The sequence below is a fragment of the Heterocephalus glaber genome, unplaced genomic scaffold (assembly GCF_053883595.1).
Source record: "Heterocephalus glaber isolate CG9 unplaced genomic scaffold, H.glaber_assembly_v1.0 deba00001744, whole genome shotgun sequence".
Taxonomy (NCBI): domain Eukaryota; kingdom Metazoa; phylum Chordata; class Mammalia; order Rodentia; family Bathyergidae; genus Heterocephalus; species Heterocephalus glaber.
Window position 1 is genome coordinate 687,275 of NW_028258450.1, and position 17,886 is coordinate 705,160.

Here is a 17,886-nt window from a genome sequence, read left to right on the forward strand (position 1 = left end):
ACTGACCTCAAGACCTGATTCTGAGAAAAAGTAATCCTCAAGGAAATTGGACGTAGATCAGGATGAACAGCACTGCAGGGCACTCAAGACTTTGTAACAACCCTGTCCTTTATCCCCGAAGGCACAAAAGCCTGCTGGGCCCTCCCACACCATAAAGAGCCCCCAGGGACCGGGACCTGGATCTGTTCCTCTCTCACAAAGATCTTTCCATCGGCTCTCCTTGTGTTCTGAAAAGTGGGGTAGGAGACACTGAGGACAGTCCTTTGGTCCAGTCCCCTCCCTAGTGTACTACCTTGAAGGTACCTAGGTCTCTCCCTCTCACTAGCGCACACTACAAACACTCCAGCCCACAGTCTGTTTTGAGCCACAGTGCTTCACTCACTTCCTGAGCCCTGTTCTTAGCCCTCTACTCAGTCAGAGCCCCCTCCCTATCTCGATTCCACACCTTCCACCACCAGGTCTCAGACTGCATGTATTCTAACCTAGGCTTCAAAGCCAGTTTATGACTCCTCGCCTCCAATACAACGGACCTGCCCCACCCCATCCCATCCCTTTATATATCACACCTGTACCCTTGAAGTCCCTACTCCTGCCTTCACTTCGCTACACTCCCACCTGCCATCACCAAGCAAAGGACCAGCCGGGCTCTGTAACTTTCCCCTTTACTCTGCATCTATCACTATCTTACTACAGCCCCATGACCGTTACACCGCACTTAGCACCCCAACATCCTGACCCCTAGAGTCCCAGGGCCCAGGCACTACTGACCGAACATGCCGAGGCCACGGGAGGCCGCGCCAGACGCGGGCATCAGGGGCCTGTGGGCCGAGTACATGGTCCGGCGCGGGGGGTGCCCGGTAGAGGCTCGCACCTCCTCAGTGGGCACCTCCTTAGTGGCCGACGACGCTCCGCCCGCAGCGAGCTCCTCGGCCGTTGCTGCTTGGGCCCGGGGGGAGCCGAAGGCCGTCGCCGCATGCCCCCCCCGCCCCCCCCTCAGGCTGGCCCACGCGGGGGGTCTCTGTCGGGGCGCGCCTGCGCACAGCGTTGCCCGCCTCCCACCGCCCAGGGGGCGGGGGAGGTCAGCGATTGCCGGCCCCGCCCCGCCCCCCGGCGCGCGCGGGGGCCGTCACGGGGCGCGCGGCACGGGGGCCATCGGCACCGCCCCCTCCCTTTCCCTCCTCCCTCGAGGAGTCCGGCGGGCGGGGCGGGGCGGGGCGGGGCGCGGCGCGCGTGCGCGGGGGCGGCCCCCTCCCTTCTCCGCTCGCTGGCTCGCTGGCTCGCTCCCTCCCTCCCTCGAAGCTCAGCGGGTAACGGCCCTGGCCTCGCGCGCCCCGGCAGTTGGCGCCGCCGCCCCGCCTTTCCAGGCCCCTGGCCGAAGCTCAGCGCCGGGTCGACCTCCGGCCCCGGGCGAGCAGATGGACCAGCGTGCGTACGTCCGTGTGCTCCGAGAGCCCCGCGCCGAAGCACCGCCGCCTCCCCGCCCCGCCACTACTACGCGCTCCCCTCCCCCCGCGGCGCCTCCCCCCGCCCCTTCCCCGCTTCCCCCGCGGCCTTCCGCGCAAGCCCGGCCCCCCGCGCGTGAGCCCATTGGCTGCCGCCGCCGCGCGCGGGTCAGGCCCCGCCGCGCCCGCCCCCATTGGCCGCCCCGGGGGAACGTCAGTCATATGCAAATAAGAGCTGGGCGGGGCGGGCTTCGATTGGCCCTGCCCGGCCAGGGGCGGGCCCGGGGTAGGAGGGAGCCAGGGAGGGCGCACTGCAGTAAAGGCAGTGAGCCAGGGGGGCGGTCCGGGGCGCTGTGCTGCGGAGGCCGGGGTTTGAGTGGGTGCTTTGGCCTGTCCTCGCGAGGAACACGCTCACGCGCTGGGCCGCTGGACAGACAATCCGCGCAGGGCTGGGCAAGCCATCCCTGAGCCCTCCCAACTCACAGCCATACGCACTCCTCACAGACACTTTTCATGCCACACCCAGTATCGCTTACACATGGGTCAGGGTTATCGCTTACAAGGCACGGGTACCCTATGTCTCCGTCTTACACCCACTGTCCACACACGAAGTCACAGTCCACACACCTGCTCACATAGATGCGTTACCTCACACACTCAGGGTCTTTCACTCCCCGACAGTCATGCAAACTATTCTCACCCTATCTATGCCCTGTCACACATGGCTCACACTTCCACCAGCCCACATGAATCATACAAGCAACATATCAGGGGCTGGAGCTGGATGACAGTGTGTTTGCCTAACATGCTTAAAGCCCTGGGTTTAATCCCCATATAGCACTGAAATAAAATTTTTTTTTTGGTACCAGGGATCAAACTCGGGACCTTGTGCTTGTGAAGCAGGCGGCAGAACCACTGAACTAAATCCTGGGCCCTCCACACTGAAATAAATTTTAAAAAACATTTTTTAAATAACCATATCAAACAGATCTCAGCACAATCACTGCCTGCCCACTACACACACCAAACACCCCCCCATCTCATACAGCCCTCTAAATTCCCACGTAGAACCCCTCAACCTCAACACCCTAAATCTCAGAGACACCAGCATACCAACCTCACACACCCTCCTGGGCACTAACTGTACACATCAGCACCAAGTCACTCAGATATGCAGTGCCTTAATGGCTTTCCAACACCACTTAGCCACCTAGCCTGACTTAATCTGCCATTCAGGACCCTCTCTCCCTAGCAGTGTAGGCCAGGGGCAAACAGAGCACCGTGGCCCATTCGCCCACACATACAACACACCCTTCCCCAGGAGAGGGCCATGAGCAAGGGACTGCTATGCGCTGGCTGTTGTATTATCTTGTTTTTTGGTTGTTTTTTTTGGTACCGGGGATCGAACTGGAGTCCTTGCACTTTCGCAGCAGGTGGCAAAACCACTGAGCTAAATCCCCAGCCCTGTATTATCTTGTTTATTGAATCCTCACAACTACATAGGAAGACAGAAGTGATTTTGTCCATTGTTCAAGTGTCAAAATTAGGCTCACAGAGACTAAAAAAGTGTACCTGATCATGCGGCCAGGACATTAACATCCCTGTGTTCCACCTCAAGTGCTCTTGCCATTACTCAAATCTAGACCTCAAGGTGGACTAGCAGGGAATTCCAAACAGGCCCAGGTATATGCTCCAACAATGATACAGATAAGACTGGTGACCTTTGGAAAGATAAGCAAGGACTGGGGATGTAGCTTAGTGGTTAAAGTGTGTGTGAAGCCCTGGGCTGGATCCCCAGCATGACCAAAAAAAAGTCAGCAGGCACACAGGGAGATGGATCTGGGTCCCCTAGGCAGAGATGCAGAGGCCTTGAATCATGCAAGAGGGGCCTTGAATCATGCAAGAGGGGCCTTGGGGCCAAACCTAGAAAAGGCAGAAGCTTAGCTTCACACCTCAGCAGGTAAAGGCTGAACAGACTCAGACTGACCAAGACTAGGCTCCTACACAGGTTGGGTAAGGTCTTCAGCAGGAGCAGTCAAACCTTTTCTCAGTCTACCCTATCTACTGACAGAGCTGAAGGCATCAAGAGAGGAAACAACTAGGTAACCTGATCTTAAGAGGGGGAGAGGAAGGCCTGAAACCCTCTGACCTACAGAGACGGCAGGGCCACAGACTTGGCTGTGAGCCTGGAGGGGCTGCCATAGGGACTATTAGGTGACTGCCCCCTCCTCTCTATGCAGCCCTAGACTCAGACCCTCCATTACCTCACTGCCCCAGGGACTGCAATGTGAGGCAGAAATCAGGCTAAAATCAATGTGGCCCCCTCCTCTCCCCACCGGTGAGTGAGTCACCTATTGGCACATTAACCCCTTCTCTACTGCAGTGCAACCCTTCGACAGAGCTCAGAGAAGCCCCGCACCCCCACTTATGTTGGGGGAGAAAAAGACACAGGCATGGTACAGCAGTGAGAGAGGCCCCACACATCTGGGAAGATTACACATCTGGTAGAAGACACAGTGCCCATGGAAAAAGGATAGGAAGAGGCCCCTTTTGGGAGTGGGGACCCAGTCTGGCAGGGAGGTGCAGGAATCTGGGCGGGAAGGGCCCCCCTGCCCTGGGCTCTGGGCCAGCCCTATACTTAGCTTCTATTGTTCAGGGTGGAGGAACCCAGGGTAGGGGTGGATTAGGAGTGAAGGGGAGGGAGCAGGTCCTACCCCAGACAGCTCCCTCCCTCCAGCCATCCCCAACCCTAATGGGGCCTCCCTAGTTGAAAAAGGCTGAGAGGGTTCTCAAACAGGGCCCCAGCCCAGTCTGAGATAGCCTTGGTTCACTGAAGCCAGGTATCAGGCAGGATTACGGATGAGAGCCACCCCTAATCAACTCTACAAAAGGTTTGGCCCTAAACAGCTTCTACCATGCCACCTCACCCTGGCCTAAGGACAGGGAGCCCAGACAGAGACACCAACAGCCACCGCGGTGGTACAGGGCAAGGCCTGCCCCGCCGCCTGGGGCGAGCAGCCAGGGATGCTGACGGACTGAGGGACAGGCAGACACCCTCTGAACTCACGGGGCCCATTTATTGAACCTGCAAGGCACCGCGCCCCGCCGGCTGCCCGCAGCTCCCCACCCTGCTCTCTTCCCCAGTTACCCGCCTCGGCACACCACCCCGTGTCCCCAGCTCCCCTCACCCGCTCCCCATATCCACACCCACCCACCCACCCTCGGGCGGCGTCGGCGACGGCCAGGGTTGCCTGGGGAACAAGCCCAGGATTGGGCTGGCGAGGCTCTGCAGGGATGGGGGCTAAAAATAGCGACAGGGTGAGTCAGTTTGAGTGGGGCAGGGGTAGGCAGGGGGACCAGAAGGGAAAGAGAGGCAAGCGAGATGGGGGAGGGTCCCTGGGGGCTGGGAGAAGGGCAGGATGCGCACGGAGGACAAAACGGGTTTGGGGATGGGCGGTGCGGGGGTGGCGCTGCGAGGGGGTTAGAGGCGCCGGGACTGGGAGCGCTGGTCAGGAGGCGCCACCGCGGGGGCGGAGGAGGGGGCGCCGCCCTGCGTTCTCCCTCCCCTCCCAGTGCTCACGAGATTTTCCACTCGCCGCTTGGCCCCCAGCCAGCCCCGGGCAGGCCCCACAAAGCGGCTTTGTGCTGGGAGGACGGGCGGGCGCCCGGCCGGCCTGACACCCACGCGGGCCGCGACGGGGCGCGGGCCAGCTGGCACTCGAGTTGTCTGGCGGGCTGGGGGAAAGACACCCAGGCAGACAACGCGGCCGCGCGGGGGTTAACTGCGCAGGGGCGGAGGGAGAGGGACTTGGCCAATCGGCGGTCGGCGGGTGCGACCACAGCCAATGGGAAGGACGGAGGGCCGATGCCTGGGCCTACCCCTGAGGCGCGCGGGAACCTGCACCCCTGGGTGCCCACTGGAGATGGGCGCGGCTCTCAACCGGTGCCCGTCTGAATACACAAAGCACCTGGTGCACCGTTTTGCCGTCTACGCGGGCAACAGGCTCTGAGAGGAATAAGCATTTTGTAATCAGGAGGTAGTACGGCTGACATTTGAACCCAAGTCTGACTAGCTTCACAATCAGCTTTTCTGCCGAAATGGGGAGACGGGGTTCTCTGCCCGCTCCCTCGTGGGGAGCGGGATCAGGGGATAGTGCGGGCGGAGGCGGCGGCGCAGCAGGCTAGGGTCCAGCCGCCTGCGGTGCAGCCGCTGCCGCCGGCGGTAATGGGAGCCAGACGCCGTCGCCGCCGCTAATGCGCCTCCCTCCCGGCCACTAATGGAGCCATTAATGCCCGAGTGCCGGGGGCTCCGCGATGCGCCCCCTTCCCCACTGCGCATGCGCGCGCTTGATGCCCCACCTCAAGCCACCACCAGGAGGCAGCCTGACCCCTTGAAGGGCAGCCTGACCCCTTGAAGGACTGCAGTTGGGGGATGCTAAGCGCGGAGGGGGTCGGGCGGGAGGGGGCAGCCGGGGACTTCCCCACTGAGTTACCAAGACTTAGTTTACGAGACCCCGCAAAATCAGGGACTCTCCTCCCCCAAGCCATGCTCTTCTTCCCATCCTTGGGCCTCCTTCCTCTCCAGGGATCTTTGACACTTAGATCCAACCGCCACCTACTCTAAACCCTTTCTTGGCTCTTTATCAGCCCCAGAATAGAGCCCCAGCAGCTCAGCCTGGTATTAAAGCTCTGCCTGGCTGGGCCAGGCCTCCACGACACCCATCCACAAAAACTGGGCCCTAATATCAGCTCCATCTCAGCTAGCCACTCAAAGTTCATTCACTTTCACCCCTCCTGACCTTTGCTTATGCAGCTGCCTTGACCTGGACTGACTGCCCTTTCCATTCTTTTTCCCCTTTTCCTTTTTTCACTACTCTGAAATCTGCTCATTTCCCCATACCTCACCTCAAATGTCACCTTCAAGGAAAACCCTACCTGCACCTCCCTCTCAAGACCCTAAGACCATCCCTATCCTCTGGTTTCTCCAACTTAGTACCTCCCCCAGCTCATCTTTATCTGTGCCTACATCCACATCTGCCTTGACCTGACCTGCTTGCCTTGCCCCAGGACTGTTCAGCCCCTGGACCAGGCAGAAGAGGAAGGAGCTGACCTCTGGTGGTAGTGATGGGGTTAATTGCTGGAGGGTATGGAAATTATAATGGGGAGAACCTGGATTTGGGAGTTAGGAGACCCAGGCTCTTCCCCCTCCGCCCCTCTGTAGGCCTCATTTTCCCATCTGCCCAGGCATAACTGGTGGGTACTGCCTGTCCCTGAGCTGGCACCAAATTTGTCCTCTGGAAGGGAGGGGGAGGGGTTGACCGGGTCATGCCCTCTAGCAAGTGAGTGGGCATAGGAGCTGCTTTCCTGCCACCCCCACAGCCGGATCTCCTAGCTTGGCCTATGCAGCCCCCACCTTCCTGCCAGTCTGGGGAACAGGTGCTTGGATGGGACATGGGTCTGCAAAGTGGATCCCAACACTTCTCAGCTGGTTTCAGGAACAACAGTGGGCAGTTAATTTGTGAAGGATCAAGAGAAGTCTCCCAGGCTTGAACAACCTCCCAACACTCCCCAAAGAGAATAGGGGGCTGGTGCTTAGCAACCACCCACTGACTTATAAGATCTGAGCACATGACATGCACAGAGTAGAGGTGGGAGGCTGGGATGGGGCAGGACTGTCTAAAGAGTGGGAATGGGAGGGCCAAAAGGGAAACTACTGCAGACCTCCCAGGAGACACAGGACCCCCAGACTGGGAGCAAAACAGAAAGAAACTGGGCTGAAAGCTCTGACAAGGAGGGAAGGTCAAACCCTCAAAGGTGTAGACAGACAGAGGTCTAGAGAGAAATATGTAGATCTAAAAATAGAGAAATGGGAACCCAGGGGAAAAGACACCTAGCCATTCAGTGGCTTGGAACACACATACTGAAACCCAGAGACAGTCAGAGCCCAGGAGGAGGAGCAATGCCTGTCAATAAGGGGAAGCCGGGCAGGAAGCTGAGAGCTAGGAGGAAGACCATGCCAGGAATGGAGCTGAGACATCTGGCCCCTCCAGGGCTGGGACTACAGGCTGGCAGGGGCGGGGGAGGATGTTCTCCTGGGGAGCAGGCGGGAATAGTCAAAGGGAGGTGGCAATGGCAGCTGGCTGGCGATGCCATGAGCAGAATGTGGAGAATGCCGACGGCCTGCCCCAGCATGTTCCCCAGCGGAAGCAAATGCCTGGCAGGGGGCAGGAGCAGGCAGGCTGCCCTGGACGACCCCCTCACACCAGCTGAAGGGTCAGGCCCTGGCACCTGTGGGCAAAAGGGGCCAAGACTGTGGCCTCACTATGCCACTAGACATGGTCAGCCCTATGTAGGCCCCAGAAGGAGTAAACCCCAAGGTGCCTGCCTCCCAAGGGTGTAGGGAAGCCTCTGGGAGAATGAAAGAGCCAGCTGGCTGGAACCCTGAGAGCAGCCTGGATACTTCAGTATGGGTGTTATTAGGGAGGCACTGTTCAGAACTGCCAGAAGAGGCACTGGACAATTTCTGATGACCAGGTAGCCTCCAGAAAACGGCCTCCCTTTCCTGAACCTCCTGGACAACAGGACTAACAACCCTTACTTCACAGCATTAGATAGGTATGATGAAATGGCCCCAACCCTGGGGCTGAGCACATGGTATATGCTCAATCAAGTGTTACTATTTTCTTTTTTTTTTTTTGGTACCAGGGATCGAACTTGGGACCTTGTGCTTGTGAGGCAGGCAGCAGAACCACTGAGCTAAATCCCCAGCCCAATTTTCTTCATTATTATTGAGAATACGTAAGAGCCTGGGATGTTAAACTAGATATGCTGGGTTCAAATACTGGCTCTCTTTTCTTAGCTGGGTAACTTTGGGCAAGTCACTTAGCCTCTCTGGGCTGTAGTTTCCTCCTCTGTCCCTGGTAAATGATAATCATAAGGGTCTCCTGAGGCATTTTGAAGATTCAGTGAGTAAATGCTCAGGAGGGCTCATGAAAAATGTGCCAGGCACAAGCATTACCAGTGCTTATAAGTCATTACTAACTCTTGGTAGTGAGAGTCTAGCAATTTGGAGATTGTGAGACCAGTTTCAAACCCCAGTCCTACCCCTTCCAGGCCGGGTGATCTCCATCGGAACTCTCCTTTGTCAGGGGCCCACTTTTCCTCATCTGGAAAATGGCACCAAAAGCCCTTGCTGGGCCTGCCCAGGTAGACCTCAACATCACCCGTGGCAGACCCAACCCTCCCCATGCAATAAGCATGACCTGAGGCGATGCTACAGGAGCAGTGTCAGGGCTCTGGGGATATGAACGGTGGGGGTGAAGAGGTGGTAAGAGACCTTCCGCTTCTCTGCAGAGAAGACAGAAATCCCTGCCGTTGCCCACCTGTCTGAAATTTTGCTTCAATCACCTACAATAACAAATGCAAAAGGTGTTGAGGGAGGAGTGAAACACACGACTGAAAATCTCAGTATATGAGCATGAGTGGCAGGCATAGGCCCTGTTCCCTGTGTGCTGACTCTGAAAACAGGCCTGGGCTAGAATTCTGGGAAGGCAGGTCCTGGCTCCTTACTAAATTGGCCCCTTCCCCAAGCCAAGCCACAGCAGCTCCTACCCACATCCACACCCCAGACTGCTTCCTCAATGGTCGCCCTGCCTCTGGCCTCAGGTCCTCCATGATGTACTGTGGTAACCTTCTATGGCTCTCTAGTGCCCTCAGGATAAAGTTCACAAGTCTAACGGCCCTTTATGATGTGACCCTGGCTCACCAATCCAACCATACATCCCAACACTCACCTACCTTCCAGAGCCCTTCACACTGCAGATTCAATGTTCTGTAATTATATGCTTCTGCCTTCAGCCCTTTGCACAAACTCTTTCCTCTCCTGAAATTCCTTCCTGCCTGCCTTACCACACTTACATCTGTATGCCCTTCAGTTCACAGGTCTCTGGCCCCTGACCCAAGAAGCCTTCTCTGGCTTTTCAGACTGCCATCAGCATCTTCTCTGGGCTCCCACAGTTCCTGGACCTCCCCTACATATCCCACCCCTGGCCACTCTAGACTGTCGCTGTCTGGGTATTGGTCTTTCTACTCCAAGGGCTGTGAGCCATGTGAGGGCAGGGCTATGTGCTCAGCACCACCTAGCATCCAGTCAGGCACAGAGGGGGCCTTACCCCAACAGTGGACAGATAAATAAATAAAAAGTACTGCCGGGTATAGTGGCACACGCCTGTAATCCTAGCACTCAAAAGGCTGATGCAGGAGGAGTACTGCACGTTCAAGGCCAGCCTTGGCTATGGACTGAGTTGAAGGCCAGCCTGAACTGCACAACAAGAGACTCTCAAAAAAATAAAAAAGACTAATCCCAGCAGCACTCTGGGAGGCTGAGGCAGGAGAATCACTAAGTTTGAGCCCAGCCTGGGCAACTCAGAGACTTAAGAGAAACCCTGTCTCAAAATTTAAATGTTTTAAACGACTGGGATGAGCTAGGCATGGTGGTGCATGCCTGTAAACACAGCACTTGGGAGGCTGAGGCAGAAGGATCGCCAGGAGTTCAAGGTCAGCCTGAGCTATATATAGCAAGACCCTGTCTCAAAAAGGGGAGGGGCCTGAGATGTAGCTCAATGTAAAGACCCTGGGTTCAATCCTCAGTATAAAAAAAAAGGGGGGGGGGGTTGCTAGTAAAGGGACTGATAATACCTGTCATTCTCCCTTTGAGTTGGAGTCAGGCCAGCAGGAGAGGACAATAGAAGCAAAGGTAAAGCTGGAGCTCTGGCTCTCCAGTGCTATCTCTGAACTGCCACCCTCCCAAGCCCAGCCTCGGCCCTCCAGCCACACAGGCTTCCACCCCTACTTTCCTAGGCTGTATTCCTTCCACCTCAGAGCTTTCCCATAGGCTCTTCCACCCCCAACCTGTGGTGGCTGGTTCCAACACATCCTTTAACTCTTAGCTTGAGGATTAAACCCGAGGACCTGAGGACTGCCACACTGAATTCACACCCAGAAAAGTGCCCAGCACACCTGCACTCCCTCCATGGCACTGACTACACTGGTGGGGTTTACTAGAGTCCAGTCCTGGTCCTGCCACCTCCTGGGAAAGGACCTTTTATAGTCTCAGTTGTCTCTTTTGTAACCCAGCACCAGAGTGCTGTGGTCGTGAGCCAGCCTGTCTCAGTTTGAAGGCTGGCTCCAGGGCTTAGTAGCCACATGACCCTGGGCAAGTCACTAACTTGGCCTCAGCTTCTTCTAAATAAGTATAATCACAGCACCCACCTGTGAGGATCGCCGTGAAGACAAAATGAGCTGACATTTGAAAAGGGTTTAGAACAGAGCATTTGTGGTGAGTGCTGTGTTATGGGGTGGGAGTGAAAATATAGCGAGATAACCCAGTACAGAGCTTATCACAGCAGTGTCCCTGTTCAGTCCCCCAAGACAGGGGAGCTGTCACCAGGATTATCACTCCCACAGAGGCCTGACTTGGAGTGCACCTGGTAGAGGTTTGCTAACTGATGGACCCTCAAGAATGCATTCCCCGGGCTGGGGATTTAGCTCAGTGGTTTCGCCACCTGCTGCGCAAGCGCAAGGACCCGAGTTCGATCCCCAGTATTAAAAAAAAAAAGAATGCATTCCCCAATAGGCTGCTTCTGGAAATGCCACATAGACCCTTAAAAGCCTCATCTCGGGCTGGGGATTTAGCTCAGTGGTTCCGCCGCCTGCCTTGCAAGTCCACGGTCCCGAGTTTGATACCTGGTACCAAAATAAATAAATAAGTAAATAAATGAATGCCTAGTCCCTTGCCTGACGTATAAATTTCCAATGCAACATCTGTACAGAGAGGAGGCCTGCCTCCCTGTGGAAGCCCCAACTGGAAAGGGGCCCTATTCAAAGTGAGTCCTTCTCTAGCCCACCCACCAGTTCTCTTACCTGTTCCAGGCCGACCCATGATGACTTCCTTCTTGGGAGCAGGATGGCTGGTATACGTATTGGGCACCAGGACAGGCAACAGGGCAGCAGGTGAGGGATGGAAGGCCACGGGCTGGAAGGGTGAAGAAGCCAGGCCAAAGGTGGGCATCGGCTGGGCCACTGCAGTTGGCGCAGCTGGAGGCACAGTGATGGGCACAGGGGCCGGCAGAGGTGGGGGTAGGCCAGGCTTCCCACTGGCCACCCCAGAGGGCAGTGGGGTTTCACGGCAGGCCCGCCCAGGTCCCCCAGCCCGTGCCTCACCGGCAGCGCCCACCTCTCCAGGAAATTTGGAGGGCAGTGGCACATCAGGGTTGCGGACAATAACAGGTGAGTCCCGCTGCACTGCAGGCACCCTGCGCACAGAAGGCCCTGGATCCGAGGTCAGGCCAGCAGGTGGGGGCAACAGAAGCAAAGGTGAAGGCTGACGGGAGCGAGAAAAGGGCACAGCAGGTGACACGGCCCGGAAGCCAGCCGGTGTGGAGGGCGTAGGTGTGTGGGACACAGCGTCCACACCAGAGTCTAAGCTGTCGCTCTTAGGGAAGTCTGGGGCAGCTCCTCCACCCACTGTGCCAGGGGCTCCCAATGCCCCTGGGTGGGGCAGCAGTTCTGTCTTCCGCCGCCCAGGGCTGATGGGAACAGTAAAGGTTAGGTTGGTCTGGAAGGTGGGTAGGATGCCGGAGGAATGCCGCTCTCGGGGGGCAGGTGGTGGTGGGTGGGGTCCCATATCTGGTGGCGTCAGAACACCTGCCTTAGGGGTGCTGGCGCTTAGGTGGCGACTGCGAACGGCAGTGCGCTGGATGACTGGAGAGGCATTGATGGGGCTGAAGTTGGCTGGGCGGAAGCCGAAGAGTGGCGAGGGTGAGGGTGACGGGGCTGGTGAAAAGGGCGACTGTGTAGAGACGGGTGAGAAGGAAGGGGTGCCGGAGCGTGAGCTGCCCAGTGACACCAGCATCACAGCTGCCTCACACTCATCAAACTCAAAGCGTGACAGGTCAGCAGGGGCCACCAGGCGTGGGCGTGAGTCTCCCCGAACTGCCACACTGCTGGCCTCGCTGTCCCTCGACGTCTCGTCACCCCAGTCAAACTCGGTACTACCTTCACGGGCTGCCACACCAGCTGGCCGCCCAGCCCCACCTGGCCCACTGTCGGCCAGGCCCTCCATCTCCTTGGTTCGCATGGACAGGTGGCGCGAGCAGTAGCCCCTTCGCTGTGACTCCTTCATGCAGCCATCTCGTGAGCACAGTCGTCGCCACTGCTTGCCATTGAACTTCTTTCGGATTCCGTTGGGCGTGCAGACCACATCACCCTTCTTGTACTTCTGCTGGGCAGCTGTCAATGGCGTGCGAGCCCGGGCAGCAGGTGCAGCTCCCTTTTCCAATGAAGCCACGCTGCTGCTCCGGCTGCCACCCTGGCTCCCCTCTTGGCAGGGTGAGGGCTGCTCACCTGGGCGGCCAGGGCCAGCAAAGGCTGGGGACTTGGGGGCTGGTGACAGGAGCTGAGGTGGGGGCAGTGGAAGTAGGGCTGGGGTGCCCAAGGCTGATGGGTGCTTCTCTTCACCCTCCTCACAGTGAGCCCCCAGATTGCCACCAAAGCTGATTTTGGAGACCTCAGCATCCTCAGGCTGCTTGGGATCCAGGGCAGCAGGGCAGGGCGGGAGGACAGCTCCAGGTTCAGCTTGTTCTTCCTCAGGGACTATGGGGGGCTTCCTCAGCAGGGCCTCAGGTTCCCAGGGAGGCCGCAGAAGGCGTAAGCTGGAGCGGGCCACCCACACAGCCTCCTCGGGCTCACGATGCAGTGGCTGTGGGGGCTGTGGTAGGGTGCTCGGTGGGCCCAGTTGGGAGCTGGAGCCAGGGCTGAGACGGACCTTATAGGCAGCTGGCTTAGTGGCCACCTCTACTACCACACCTTCACGGTAGGCAGCAATGCCAGGCTCCACACAGGTACAGACAGCGGTGCCCACCACCAGGGCACCTGGTGGTGGTGTGGCATCTAAAACCACATCTATGCCACCACCTGGCACCCCCTCATAGAAAGTCAGAGACCGGTCACCAGGGAACTGCACCCCCAGGTCCTGGCTTCGGCGCACCTGGCGCACCACAGCAGGCAAGAAGAGACCATCACTACGCCGAGCCAGCACCCGCTGGGACCGTAGCTGCCGCAGGTCATAGCCACCACTGGTGCCACCGGGGGGCCAGGGGCCTGGACCACAAGCCTCAGCTGGCTCATCCTCCAGGTCAGCTGAGTGCTCACTAGCTGTGTCAGTGGAGGAGGAACGAGTGGAAGTGGGTGGCCGAGGAGGCACCCCCAGTGTGCTGGCCTCCTCAGGGATCTGCTCTCGCTCTTCAGGGGCCCCAGCCGCCCCACCACTGCCACCCCCATGCTCCTCCACGTACTTCTTCTTGGGCGCTCTAGACTTGAATGTGGCTGTCTTACGGCTGAGTGAGGGCTCCCAGCGGCCTGCCTCCCCATCCCCCTTGGTGTCCTCAGCTGGGCCTGGAGCCAGGTCAGGAGGGTGCAGCTCTGGGGATGGCCTCTCAGCACCAGGGCCCTGCTCGGCTTCCTCCTCACCCTCTTCAGCTTCTTCTGTTTCTGGCTGCTGCTGTAGCTGTACCTCATCATCTTCCTCTTCTGGCTTGTCACCCTCCCCAGCCCCTCGCCGCCTCAGAGCTTTGGCCCTGGTGGCTGGTGGGGACTTGCTACCACTGCCAGGACCTGAAAGGCTAGTGCATGCCTTTTTCATTGGCTTCATCTTCTGTCCACCTGCAAGATGGGAGAGCAGGTAAGAATCATTGCGAACAACTCAAGAACCAACCCAGGCTCAGTGTCCCCCAAGACTTTCTACTTGTTAAGTCCATGCCTCAGTTTCATGACCCCTAAGGCCCTCTCCCTGACTGTCCTCAATTCATATGGGCCCTGGCTAGCACCCAGACATAGACTGGCACCTGTGTCCCCGAGCATCCACACTTTGGCTCCTTGGGGAGCACTCACATACACCTGCTTTCTCTGCAAAGGCCATGGAACACACACGCATGCACACACTCCAGCTGCTGCAAGGGATGTGAGGAGCATTGACAGTTCACACTGTCCTGAGCCCTGTGCTCGGCTTGCTTTTAATAACTCATGTCATTTCCCAACAGCCTAAAAGGTGAGTTCTACCATCAGCCCCACTTCATATTTTATCAAACAAAGGCACAGAGAGATTAAACAACTTGACCAAGATCACCTAGCTAGGAAAGGGCTGAGCTAGGGTCTGAACCCAGGCAATCTGGCTTCAGGATCTGTGCTCCTAACCATTTCAGTGTGCCACCTGTCACATGATCCAGAGGGCATGCTTACTCTCACTGTCACTGTCCAGAGAGCATACACACTCAAATGCAAACCCATACACAAGCACTAAGCCACATAAAGGGAGGTGACTGGGCTGTGATGTGAGCCTTTCTCCCCTCCCAACCTTTCCTCCACCCCTCTGGGCAGCCAGGATTGGCCAGGCATTGTGTGGAGTGGGCAGCTACGAGTTCTGAGGGATGGGTGCCCACTCTGCACCCTGGGCCTGCCAGGTAATAGCCATCTCCCCGGATCTTGGCAGGGAGCAGGCACGGGCACATCTAGGGCAAGAGCTCATACCCACTGCTGCCAAAGGGCCGTGCATGAGCACACGCATGCGCACAAACACAGACACACACGTCATCACACAGTGGGACACAGAACTGCACCCCAGGGTTTCTCTGTCCCACTGGATGAGAGCCTGCCCCTCCCCCAGTACCCAGCATCATACCCACAAGCCCAACCCCCGCCTCTCTAGACTGGATGCATCCCCAGCCTGGCTAGCCTGGCTGTGGTAGAGTGGCTGAGTCAATCAGCACCCCTAGACCCCTAAATATGCCTTCCAACTCCAGGTGAGTTTAAGTAGGATAAGGTCAGAGAAAGCAGGACAAGCTCAACGAGCCAACCTCACCCACTTCCTGAACAGTCATTACTGCCCGCCCCCTTTCAAGCTGCCCTGAGACAAGAGAAGGGAAAAAAAAAACTTTACTCTGAAGTGACTTACAAAAACTGAGAAGCCAAAAGGGGAGCTCTACAGTGGTTGGGGTGGCCCCCTGGATCAGATGTCAAACACCATCAGAGGCACCCCTGACAGCCTTCAGATTCCCTGGGTACCCCAGACCTCCTGTTCTCCTACCTGGGGCCTGCTGCTCCTGGGGACCCTGCAGTCGCAGGCCTGCCCTTCCTATGGGTCAATCCTGGGGTCCCCACAGGCAGAGCTCAAAGGGCCAGGGACTGGTACCCAAGTACGCAGGAGTTGGAAAGCCCTACTGACCTGCTGGGCCGCTGTTCTGGGGACTGAGATCTAGCCCCCATTCTACCAAAACACAAGCCTCTGGTTACCCCACCCAGGGCCTACAACCACACTACCTGGTACCCCCAGGCCCTACTGCCTAGACCAGCCTCTTCACCCCAGAAGCCTAAGCCTCTTTCTTTTCTTTGGGGCCTATCCTCTTCCTGTCCATTTCTCTCTGAGCAACTCCTACCCAAGGTCCTGTGGGCCCTCACCTCCCTCACAATCAGAGCTGTAACTCCTAATGCCAGGCCAGCTCAGACCCTGGCTCTTTGGTCTCAAGCGCTGTGCTCCCACCAACCTTCCTGGCACCAACTTCTCTGTCATTCTCTCTCTCCCATCCTGTCACCATCTCTACCTCTCTCCCACAGGCCCTAGGCCCCCCTCCTCCCTCCTCGTAACCCCCATTTATCTGTCACTTATTCCTCCCAGTCACTCTCCTGTCTGCCATCTCTGGACCTGACACCTTCTCTCCACATCAGCTCTCCTTGTCACCCCCTCCAACTCTGTACCCACCCTCTCCCTGTCACCCTGATCTAGTCCTGTCACCCCTCCATTCCTGTTATCCGTTCTTTGCCTACCACCCCTCCCCCAGTCACCTCTTTTCTGCCACCCTCCTCCTCACCACTTCCTCCACTCTGTCTCCCCTTCCCATCATTCCGCCCATCCCTTTTCCCCCTGAACCCCTTTCCTGTCCCTGCCACCTGTCCCCCCTCAGTCCCCAGTCCCCCGCAACCCCCTGCCCATGTCAGCCCTGGCCACGCCCCTCACCTCGGGCTCAGCGGGGCTTCGGGGCGGGGGGTCGTGGCCCCGGCTCAGTCCGGTCCGGTCCCTCCCCGCCCCCCCTCCGGCTCTCCCTCTCGATTCTCCCTTTTTTTTTTTACTCCAACACACAAAATGGTGAATGGACCTGCAACAGCTGGAGCAACCAGCCAATCAGCGGCCACAACCCCGCTGACCGGCGCCGGGCTAGACCAGTAGATATCCGCAGCATAGTTGACTCCGCCTCTCAACGACGAGCGACGCTCACAGTGGCCAATCGTGCCCTTCCGGCAGCGCTAGGGGGTGGGGCCAAAATCCAAGACCAGCCTCCCTTCGGGACCGACACCAACCTAAGCCTACGACCGCCTGATCTATCTAGAGCCATGCCCTACAACAAATGATGGACACTAGCTTTGGCCAAATGTAGGCCAGTTTAGTGCTGAATGACGGATACAGTAACCAGTCACCATGCACCCCAGGCCGGAACCCAGCCTCTGTGAAGGACAGTAGCCAATGAAATGAAGGAAGGCGGGACTAATAGACGGACTCTCCAATAAGCTGGCCTAGAAGGCGTGGCCCTAGCGTTTGTTGACCGGCTAGACGCAATTCCTGCTGGGAATAGTAGTCTTCTCACGTCTCCGGCCCGTAGTCCACAGTACAAGGCAGACTACAACTCCCATGTGACAGAGTACACAGAGCACCAAAGAAACCGGGAGAGGAGAAAAAGTCAGAAACAGCAGTTTCTCCTGAGTCTCTCTGGACACCAAGAACATCTTAGACCCAGGGCCCCAACTCACCCGGATTCCCGGCTCTGGCGTCGCCGGTGGCTCCTCTCAGTGGCGGTGGTAGCAAGCACGAGAGGGAGGTGCGACAAGCAGCCAACCGCCACCCGCGAGCCCTGCAGCCAATCAGCAGCAGCTGGGGCGGTGCAATGACCTCACCGGTTCTACTCTCTTACCCCTCCCCCACGTGGTTGTTGCTGCTGGTAGCCAGAGTAGGGAAGTTTGGGGTGGGGGGATGGGAGGAGAATTAGTGATGTCATCTTTCCTCTGCTTGATTGGCTGTCGGGTGGCCAGGACTAAGACCAATCAACGTTCTCAAAAAGTCTGGCGCGGCCCCGTGGAAAGCCCTGTTGCCACCGGGAGGGGAGAGAACGCGCGCTTGTTGGGTGACGCGCGAGGCAGCGTAGGCCACGCGCGCAGCCTGGGACTTACGGAACCTAGGGATAAGTTACCTACTCCAGCACTTTTTTTTTTTTCGTACCGGGGATCGAACTCGGGTCCTTGCGCTTGCACAGCAGGCGGCGAAACCACTGAGCTAAATCCCCGGCCCACCAACACTTTTTGATATTTAGGACAGCGCAGTTTTCTGATGATCCCCCTAGGC

At 57.8% G+C, this 17,886-nt stretch overlaps 1 protein-coding gene across 5 annotated transcripts in view; it reads right to left on the reverse strand.

The window, feature by feature from the left end:
• Positions 1–17,426, reverse strand: part of Cic (capicua transcriptional repressor) — a 28,052-nt gene extending 10,626 nt beyond the window's left edge. For 2 of the 5 annotated variants that reach the window (XM_013068591.3, XM_013068589.3), the window contains exons 1-2: positions 17,298–17,426; positions 11,364–14,162 (exon numbers count right to left, since the gene is read on the reverse strand). In XM_013068591.3, the coding sequence (XP_012924045.1) occupies positions 11,364–14,151 (2,788 nt within the window). In that variant the 5' untranslated portion in view covers positions 14,152–14,162; positions 17,298–17,426. Of the gene's footprint in view, positions 1–768; positions 1,172–11,363; positions 14,163–16,509; positions 16,659–17,297 lie in introns of those variants that run through there. The other 3 variants (XM_087200761.1, XM_004873030.4, XM_013068590.3) reach the window with 2 other exon arrangements.
• Positions 17,427–17,886: the final 460 nt, after the last annotated feature.